The 9,588-nt window shown below is 58.0% G+C and overlaps 3 protein-coding genes across 3 annotated transcripts in view; 1 reads left to right on the forward strand and 2 right to left on the reverse strand.

The window, feature by feature from the left end:
- VDBG_01083 (conserved hypothetical protein) overlaps window positions 1-94 on the forward strand; it is a gene marked incomplete at both ends in the record, with an annotated part of 1,879 nt that extends 1,785 nt beyond the window's left edge. Inside the window, one exon of the mRNA XM_003009354.1 lies at window positions 84-94. Within this exon, the coding sequence (XP_003009400.1) occupies window positions 84-94 (11 nt within the window). The remainder of the gene's footprint in view (window positions 1-83) is intronic.
- Window positions 95-792: 698 nt separating this feature from the next.
- On the reverse strand, window positions 793-1,563 carry VDBG_01084 (conserved hypothetical protein; the record flags this gene model as incomplete). The annotated part of the gene is made up of 2 exons (XM_003009355.1): window positions 793-1,333; window positions 1,394-1,563. 2 exons carry the CDS (start codon window positions 1,561-1,563, stop codon window positions 793-795), a joined length of 711 nt encoding a protein of 236 aa, XP_003009401.1.
- Window positions 1,564-3,465: 1,902 nt separating this feature from the next.
- VDBG_01085 (vacuolar membrane-associated protein iml-1) overlaps window positions 3,466-9,588 on the reverse strand; it is a gene marked incomplete at both ends in the record, with an annotated part of 6,793 nt that continues 670 nt past the window's right edge. Inside the window, one exon of the mRNA XM_003009356.1 lies at window positions 3,466-9,224. Coding sequence (XP_003009402.1) covers window positions 3,466-9,224 — 5,759 coding nt within the window. The remainder of the gene's footprint in view (window positions 9,225-9,588) is intronic.

The raw sequence follows: 9,588 nt of genomic DNA on the forward strand, positions 1-9,588 counted from the left end.
AAGGAGATCCCAACCCTTCTTTTTTTCTTCTTTATTTTTGAAATATGGCGGCACATGACGGGTGTGGGGACGCGCTTTTGTAGGGAGAGAATGAAAATTATTACCTTCATCCTCTCTCCTTTTCTTTCTCTTTTCTACACTCTAGATTCTTTCTTCCCCCACGTCCTGTCCTCGGATCATGGGTTTGCCGCACTCTACTCTCTCACACAAAATGATCTCACCTTTTCCTGTTTTTTTTTTTCATTCACAACTTTTTACAAAATTTTCCTTTGTGTTCTCTTTTGATCTCACCAAAAAAGCGTGGCGGGTGGCAGTGGTTTGGTTCGTCTTGTTGTACTTAGGGTGGCTGGGGCCGCATCGAGCGACAATGACATTTTTCAAGATCAAGCCTTGCGACGTCCACATGCTGCCGACTGAGCTGAAGCAGGCACATCATCGCCTACGAGGTGTGGTACTGACTCGCGATACTTCAAATCAGGTCTTGGAGCATGAGCGAATGGCTTTAGAACTGTGGATTCAGGTCACATCCATCTATCAAATTTCTGCCAGCTGATGACTGAATGCCAACCCTAGATGCATCCGTGCCAACGTCGAAACCTTCAACACTCTGCTGAGAAGAATATGCTCGCTACCCATATGCAGCTCCGTACTCCATCGACCCGTCCAAACGCGAAACAAGGAACTGTCTAACTCTGCAAGTTGAGAATTACCGCAGCATCATAAATCGTAAGCTTCATAAATCTTAGCCGGATCTCAAAATATCAAAACATTTTCTTCTGCGCCAACTATGGCTTAAACGCCCCAGCCTGGGGGTGGCCCGTAGTAGGACGACATGGGCGGTGGCGGCGGGGGTCGGAACGATGACCTTCGGCTTTCCCTTGGTGCCGGCGTCCGGCGATCCATCCTCGGTTCGAGCGGTGGCGGCGTCCGTCTTGGAAGCGGCAGCGGCAGCTCTCTCTCATGGTGGCTTGCACCGGCTATAGCGTGGCTGACTGATCGGCGTGTCGCCTTCCTCGATCCATTGAGAGCGCTGAGTGGCGGGTCTTTGACGGCGGGGTCATCATCGGGGGGGAGATTCAGCTCGACGAGACTGTAGAAATACTCAAGAACCTCGGGATACCGCTGGACGCTGGCCTGCCAATCCTCATCAATGCCGCGTTTGAGGGCACCCTGAGCAGCAGCAATGTCGTTAGGATGGGGCTGCTGCTGGTAGTAATAGGAAGCATGGGCGGTGATACGCTCGAGGTTCATGTTGTGCTGTGTCTTACGACGATCGGTGAGGAGGCGGTAATACTCAAGAATGTAGTCCTGGGCGCGCCCACGGACCCAGGAACTGTAACATGTCGTCAGAATACAGGAGACACGGGAGAGCGAAATATGTGTTCCAACGAACCGTATATCGCTGTAGATGGACTGCATCATCCTATTCTCGGCCTGCTTGATGGCTACCTCTAGGCCCTTGGCTTCGCAGTCGCATGCCATAGTGGCTGGTGCATGACAGATGGCGCAGTCGGGGTCCATCCTGACGACTGCCTTTCGCGTCTTGAGCTCTCTGGAACGCATCTTAGCACGAGGGATAGAAGTAAAGGTAGCGAGAAAGTGAGCGTCGGGGAAGCTGGTGGTGGCATCAACAGCAGCAGGTCATGTACACGGCAACCGATATCTCAAGGTGGCTCCGATACAAGTACACGGGGCATCTTCTTCAAAATGCTGACCTGAAGTCGCGTGCAAGGAAGTGGCCGGGTGATGGTGGAGGTGGAAGACAGCTCAAAGGCGGGGTGGAGGGACGCAAAGTCTCGACTAAGGACTGACCTGGTTTTTGATTATGAATGCAGCTGCGCCTAGCGATGTACAGCTGGCGGTAGAAGAGGGGAATGGGAACCGAAAGGGGGGAGCGATGCTAGCGGTATCTGCTATGTATCCTGCAGGATGAAAGCACGGAAGAAGCGGTGGCAGCAGCAATAGCAGCACCAGCAGCACCAGCATCAGCGGTGCAGGACGTTGGGACGAGTGCTCGCTCGCTCGGTGGCCGTGTCTGGTCTGGTGTGCGGTCCTTGTGTCGTGGGGATGACGGGGTCGGACGGTCGTTCAATGGGAGTGAGTGGGGGAGAGGGACAAAGAGGATCTGCGAGGAGGTTCGCGGGTTCAAGAAGGGCGAAAGTGCAGACAGTCTGCTGGTTGGAGGGTCGGTGCAGGAGTGTCGTGGCTCGAATGCCAGCTTGTTGTTGCTGCAGCAGGTCGACGAGGTAGGTCCAATGATGAGGGGAAGAGGTTGAATGCCCGATGGGCTCCCAATGGGCCAAGGTGGCCGTCGTCTGGTCGGAAGTTGTGTGGCCTGGACTCGCCTGGCTAGACCAGTGAGAAAAGCGGAGGGAGGTGAGGAGAAGTTGAAGCAGAAGCAGACATCTGACCGATCAGCCGGACCAGGGAGGGGGAAAAAGAGAAGACCAGAAGTGAATTGGGCCTCAAGGCGGTCTGCAGTCTGCAGCTGTTGCAGTAGACCAGAGGCGTGACCGCTGCAGCTTGGAGGGGCCGCTACTCCCGTCTGTCCAACAGAAACCGTCCGAGCTGCGAGGGTTCAACCGCGGCGGTTCGTCCGATGCGGAGGCCCGATCATAGCAATGGGCTGGTGGGCGACACGCGCGAGTTGATGGGGTATTTTGACAGGAGGGCCAGCCATCTTTTTCGCTTGCCGTGGCTGGTAGCTATCCACTGACGCCAATTTGATATGTTGGGTACCTTCGGGGATATCTCCGGGGAGGGAGGCTTGGAAGTATCCAGAGTCATTGAATTCATCCTTGGATGCAATGCAAGTAAGCCGAGGGCAAAAAGAAGCGAATCGTCAATCGTCGAGCTCTGGGGTCGTTCGTGCTGTCGTCGCTAAGAAGAGGGCTGCAATCATCATCATGCATGCTCGTCATGGCCGCCATACCTCATCGTACTGGTGCCACCATGAGGAGACGGCTATCAGTCGCTGCTGTTCCTTTTTCCATCCCATCCATCCATCGATTTCCTGTCGGGATGGTCTTGACCAGCGCACTGTGACGAGTGATGGAGCAATAAGGTACGGCGATGCAGATGCAAAGAGCGGCATTTCCTGCGAGCGTCGAGAGAGTGTAGATGTAGGTCGGAAGAAGGTATACAATCCTCCTGTGCACGAGATGTTGGCCAAGGCCTTCGATTGGAGGCAGGTCCTGCTGCCTGCGCGTCTGGGGCGCGCCCTCCTCTGTCTTCCCATCCTGCCTGCCCCTTCTCGACGTGAACCAGATGACTAAGTCAACCCATCATCAATCAGATCAGCCTTGTCTTCTTACTACTGATGATGTGCTCAGTGGACCATATTCGAGGACGATTCAATTCAGTTTTCACATGTACATAAGATAACATAACCCGTCGCTCACAACCCCCCCAAACTCCCCGTCTTACCAATGGCGGCCGAAGCGCCACCACCATGAATAGCATCAACTAGCCCCCTTTCCCGTCCTTCAGGGAGCTGCCCCCTTCTGACCTCGCGCCCTCTTGCGCCTGTTGCACCTGCTGCAGCTGCGCCTGAACGCTCCCTCTTCTCAGGAAGCTCACGCCCGTCAGCACGGGACTGCTCATCATCCCCATAGCCGTCGTCGCTGTCGTCGACGCCCTCAGTGCGCCGGGACCAGGGCTCGGACTGCTGAAGTCCCGCATCTCGCCAAGCATTCGCTCCGGCAGGCCAAGGCTCGGGATGCTGGCCTCCGGCACGGCCTCGAGCCCGCCAGCACCCTGGTGGCCGAGCACGTTGGCCGGCGTCGTCATGGGCGAGCGCGAATCGCGTGACTTCTCCAGCACCTCCTTGTAGAAGGCCTCGAGGGCCGACGCATCACCGCAGAACGACTCAAAGTCGTCCTTGACGAGCGAGGGTTCGCTGAGGTGGAAGGGCTTCGGCATGCTGGGGTTCAGACTGCCAGGGAACGTGCTGTGTGCAGATGACGAGTAATCCGCGGCTCTCATCGTCGGGGACGGCGCGAAGAGGGCTGGTTTGACCTGCGGGGAGGCCGTCGGACCTGGTTCCGGAACGCCAAAGGGTGTGTACGACCCCATCGACACAAAACGACCGCTGCCGCCGCCGCCTCGCTCCATCGGAACGGGGAGGGAGGTGCCGCCGCTGCCGCCGGACGAATCGCGAGCGTCCTTGATCTCCTTTTCGCGAGCCGCCGTGGCCCGCTCACTGAACAAGCGGTTGGCCAGGATGATAAAGTGTCCCTCGTCTGTGACTTCGGCAAGCAGGACGCCGGAGCGGTGGATGTACTGCGTATACTTGAAATCGGGCTTGCCCCAGGAGTAGCTCACGTCAACATTAGGAGGGTAGTTTGACGCCGCCTCGACGTCGAGCACAAAGTCGAACTTCTTCAGAATGGCCGCATGGTACGGGTGCTTGCCAGGAGACGTCTGGGCCGTGAACGACGTGGGATCGTAAAACGTCGAAGGCTGCTGCGCCGGCGGTGGTATGGCGAGCTTGATGGTGTACGGCCGGCGGAAGGGATTCGTGTCGGTGATCGTGCAAGCCTCCCTGATGGGGACCTCGACGAGCCGCAGACCGTAGTTTGCTGCCTCCCTGGCCCAGCCCTCCACCGCGTCCTCGATCAGCTTGGCCGTGACGTTCAGCCAGTCCAGGCGAATGTGATAGCAGTTGTCTGGGTTGTGAAGTCGATCATAGTGCAGATCGATCCTCTCCGGCCGATATGAGCGCTTGCGGTGGTCCACGTCATACTTCACGACCTTGCTCAAAACCACTCTCGGCCTCTTCTTGGAATTGAAGAGATTTGCCATGGTCGGCGTAGTGGCGCCCGAAACGGGCGAATGCTCTTCGTGCAGCGACGTCGGACGAGAGTAGCCTGCGCGGGGCGAATCCTTGGGCGTATACTCGGCCATGGGCGTTGCGGGCACCGGGCCGTCTCGTTTGCGCGAGTTGAACCAGCTCGGCGGTAGGGGTTTAGCATGATCGCCCGAGATCTGGTAAAAGTACTGCCCATCTCTGAACGGATGGCGCTTCTCCACGTGGATGAAAAGCCCTCTGTTCTTCTCCTTCCTAAACTCGTCCTTCTCTTTGTCTTCGGTTCTGTCATACTTTGTCACCATGAGCATGTTTCCCAGCTGCTCCGCCTCGTCTCGATTTTCGAGATCTTCAAAGTTGTCGAGCAGCCAGGTCGTCATGTCGGACCCGATGAAGCAGTTGTAATGCAGTCGCAAGTGCCAGCGCCGGTTCTGGAGTTTGACGCCTCCATTTTCCTCTGGCTGCTGGATCGCTTCCGCAAGAGCAGCGATGTTCAGATTCGATTTGCGGAATCGCTCTCGATTGGATATCAGTTGGCCCTTTCGATTTCCTTCCAAGCCCTCGAGAAGAGGGAGCGAATCCACCTCGGCGGCGATGACCGCAGAGGCGTCTTCCGTTTTGTAGACAATGTCCAAAGGGTTCGGGTCGCGCTGCTTCCTGGGACCTGTCTGAAATCGGCGCTCGGAAGGCGAGATGTATCGGTACTTTTGCCATTGGAGGGACAGTCGCCTGATGCCTTCGAGCCGGACCTCTTCCGGGTTGTCGCCGGACTGGTTCCTGGGCACGGACGTGTTGCGCGGCAACATGGGGATCAACACGAACCTCGCCCGCCAGAACCGCAGGCTCTCCGTGAGCTCGTCATTGTGGCCGGCGAGGAACGAGTCAATGTAGTTCCAGTTTCTCTCGGGCTTGGGCGTCAGAATATCAATCTCCTGCGTCCGGTAGTTGACATCCAGCAGTGTGCGGATCGCCGGCTTGTACATGGCGCCGAGCGCGAATGGGAGCAAGGCCGATTCGGTCGGCTTGCGCACGAAGATGTTGATCTCGACTTCTGCCCCGTTGACGCACGAGAGCTGATGAATGGTGTTCCCGACAGACATGAATACGCTCGTGCCGTCCTCCATGGCCTGGTCGCGCGAGAAGATATCCGCAATCTTCATCTGCTTCTGGCCAAACGCCCGGGCGACGGCAGGTCCAATGACCAGTTGAAAGCCTTGCGAGAACCTCAGGCTGATGAGCTCTCGGATGAACTCTTCGCGCGACTTTGGCTCTTCGGCAAGCTCATCATCCGCGTTTTGGGCAATATTGTACGGCTGGCGCTGGTATTCGGCATCGAACTGCGCCTTGGTGGGGAAATACTCGGTCGTCAGTGGCACCGCAGCGGGACAGCAGAGCGCCTTCCACTTCATCACTTTCATCTCCGACGTTTTCGGGAAGACGTGCTGCCAGCGACTGTAGAGAACGGTGTCATCCACCTTCTTTGTGTCCGGGTTGGAAGGGTTCAGCAACGTCAGCCAGGGCGTGACAGCGGTGGTAGGGGAGAGCGTGGTCGGCGACTCAGGGACCCGGAGCTTGTTGTTGAACCTCCTGTCGTTGTCTTCCTGTCTCAACGCCGACGAGAACTGCTGGTCTCGATCTTCCTGCAGCAGATCCCTGCGGGCGAGGGATGGAACACCTGGAGCCATGAAAGCCCCCATCTTTTGAAGATTGGTCGAGCTGCCCCACTGTGATGATCTCACGCCGATTGGTATGCTTGGTGTCGAAGGTAGATCTGTCAGCGTGTCTCTCGAATCGGACCTAAACAGCTGGGGTGCCAGGGAAGAGATCGAAGGTTTGATAGACTGGGGCGACGCCGGACGCGGAAGGGTCGACTTGATCAAAGGTGTGGCTAGATCTTCGCCGCCCGCCTTCTTCTGCTTGCTCTGTTCTCCGTTGGATGCGTTGACGGTTTCGAAGCTCGCTTCCGCTTGTACGACCTTGGGAGCAGCAATGCCAAATCCCCGGATACCAAGACTGATCTGGCGCATAAACTTGGGCGTCTTCGGGGCAGCCAGCTTGGCGGCCGTGTCTGTGATGGTAGCTGTCGACGGTTTGCGGAGAACAGGGGGCAGTTCCGGCCTCTCCCCGTCTTCGATATTCATCGACATCTTGCGCGCCGTGCTGGCAGATCCGTGACTGTGCGCTCCGACGAGTTTCTTTTCTGGCAGCGAGGTTCCAAACAACCCTGTATCTTCCATCAGTTGGCGTCTCGTTGTTTCGTCCAGTTCCCTTGAGTGTCTGGCCGGCGTGATCCGCCGAGTTTTGGGGAGCTTCGCCCTCGTCTCGTCGTACGCCTGCAGCTGCTTCCACAACGACTTTTCTCCGGGCTTGGAGAGCCTTTCCGGGATGAACTTTTGGAAGCCATAGACATGATCGAAGAGAGCGTCGACCGGTCGTTTGTAGGGAACGAATGCAACCTCGTCCTGGGCCCCGTGGCGCACCTTGGGCAGAGTCTTGGAATCAGAGTTGTTGATGGGATACAGAGGGTCAGCCTGCAACGGCGTCGTCTCAATCTCGTTGGTCTCCAGCCCGCTCCGCATCTGCAAGGCATACATCCTTGCACGAATAATAAACTCCTCATGCGTCTCTTTCTCATTCTCGGCCACAGACAGGGCGATGCCCTGGTACGACAAGGCCTCTTCGGATGTGCCGGTCCAGTAGGAGACATGCAGCCACTGAGGCAAGGCATAGCACCAATCATCCTGCGCGTGGGCAAGCGAGTCGATGCGACGCGCCAGCTCCAGGCCCTTCGTGGGCGACAGCGAGTCGGCGATGGACTGGTAGCTCCCGAAAATGGGCGTGGCCTGTTGCTTCGGCGTGCTCTCGCGACTGCGCATGGATTTGTTCCGGTGGTGGTGGCGCCCATCGGACGGCTGGGGGTTGCGGTAGCGGAACAGGGGGACCGAGTGAAGAGGCATCTTAGGCACGCAAATCAGGTCGATGCCGATGCCGTTACCGACGAGGGCCTCGGTCGTCCGTCGCAACGTCTCGTACTCCACTTCAAAGACGCCGGGGCCGGGTGTGATGACAACGATGGAGATGCCGGTGCGCATGAGATCCCGGTCGATGTAGTCGTGGGCAAACTGCGACGAAGCCATGTTGATAGCCTCGAGGAAGTTGCCGAACATGGAAAGCGATGACTCGGCCTTGACCCTGTTGGGCGTCGTCTTGCCGTCGGCATCCTCGGCAAGCTGAACGAAGGCGCTGCTGGCCTTTTGGTGGTGCAGGCTGATGTCGCGACGAAAGAAGTTGAAGTCCTTCTTGAGCTGGTACAAGATGGTGGTCCACTCGTTGCTCGCCATCTCACTCACGACGACGCGGTAAAAGTCTTTGTACGGCCTGCGCTCGCCCGACTGCTGCGTGCCCGTGTAATAATCGCCCTGGAGCGCACTGCTCGCGAGCTCGGCATTGAGGCCGGTGTCGTACTCGACCCGCGCAAAGAGGACAATGGTGACGAGGTGCTTGACCTTCATCTTGGCCCACTTCTTGAACAGGGCGGGCAGGAAGCCGTTGACAACCTTGTTGAAGACGATTTCGCCCGACCCCTCGGCGTCGAAATCCCACATCTCGCGGGCCATCTGGATGAAGAGGACATAGCGCGCCGACTCGCTGCGGAAGATGGGACGCGTGTCCCGCGTGAAAAAGGCCGAATGCGCCTTCTGCCCTTCGACGTAGACGGCGGTGACCTGGGACTTGATGGTGCCCATGAAGAGAATGGATTGTCCCTTGTAGACGGTCCGCTCGGCGAGTTCGCCAATGGCCATGCGCCACATGTCCGAGCGAGAGAGATACTGGTCTTTGAAGGAGAGCTCCACGTGGGAGGCGGCGGTGGCGGGGCTGTTGGCGTCGACGTGGCTCAGCAGGACCTGCGAGCCCTTCTTCATGCCAAAGGCGTCGGCAATGTGCTTCATGACGAAGATTTCGAGGCCCGCATTGCGGCTCTTCTGCTCCTTCGACGCGTCCTTGACGACGAATAGGTAGCGCCGTCCCACAGTCTCCCCGTCGCAGAGACCGGGCGCCGGGCTTCGGGCATGGTCACGCCCGGACGACCCATGGCTTGCGCTCTTGTCATTGTCGGGCTTCAGCACGGTGATTGCCATGAGGCAGCCGGACCGGACCTCGCCGCCAAAGACGTCGAGATTCAAGAGGACCTCATCGCGGCTGTAGCCCTCATTGACGGTGACGGTGCATCGCCTCTCGAGGCGGCGCGTCTTCTGCGACGATGACGACTGATCGCCACGGATCGTCGAGGCACTGGATACGGTGTCGGGCGAACGAGGGGAATCGGCCGAGGACGCGTTGCGATCGAGACTCCCGCGACTGAACTGGCGAAGGTGGGAGGGCCAGTTGGGTCCTTTGCGGACGGTCGGCATGTTGCCTACATGGCGCGACATGAGAGGCAGTCGTTCGACACAGATGCTTGTCAGAGGCCGTTCGTAGAGCAACGCAAGGGCATCATGTCTGGTTGGTGATGTTCCCCTTCAGGCTCAATGCCCGCTGGAGGGTATCCGATAGGCTTCGGGTGACTGACGGCTGATGATGGCTGCCTCGTGGTCGTCGGATGGCCGATGGTCGGTGGTCGGTGGTCGGTGGTCGGTGGTCGGTGGTCGGTCGTCAGTCGTCAGTCGTCAGTCGCGATGCAGTAGCCAGCTATCGAACCGTCGTTGGACACTGGAGCTCGATGCGACTCTTGGTGGCAGAATCAACCACCCACCTTGGCCTGGGGGAGCTCGGCCGGGAAT

The sequence above is a fragment of the Verticillium alfalfae genome, genomic scaffold, assembly GCF_000150825.1.
Source record: "Verticillium alfalfae VaMs.102 supercont1.1 genomic scaffold, whole genome shotgun sequence".
Taxonomy (NCBI): Eukaryota; Fungi; Ascomycota; class Sordariomycetes; order Glomerellales; family Plectosphaerellaceae; genus Verticillium; species Verticillium alfalfae.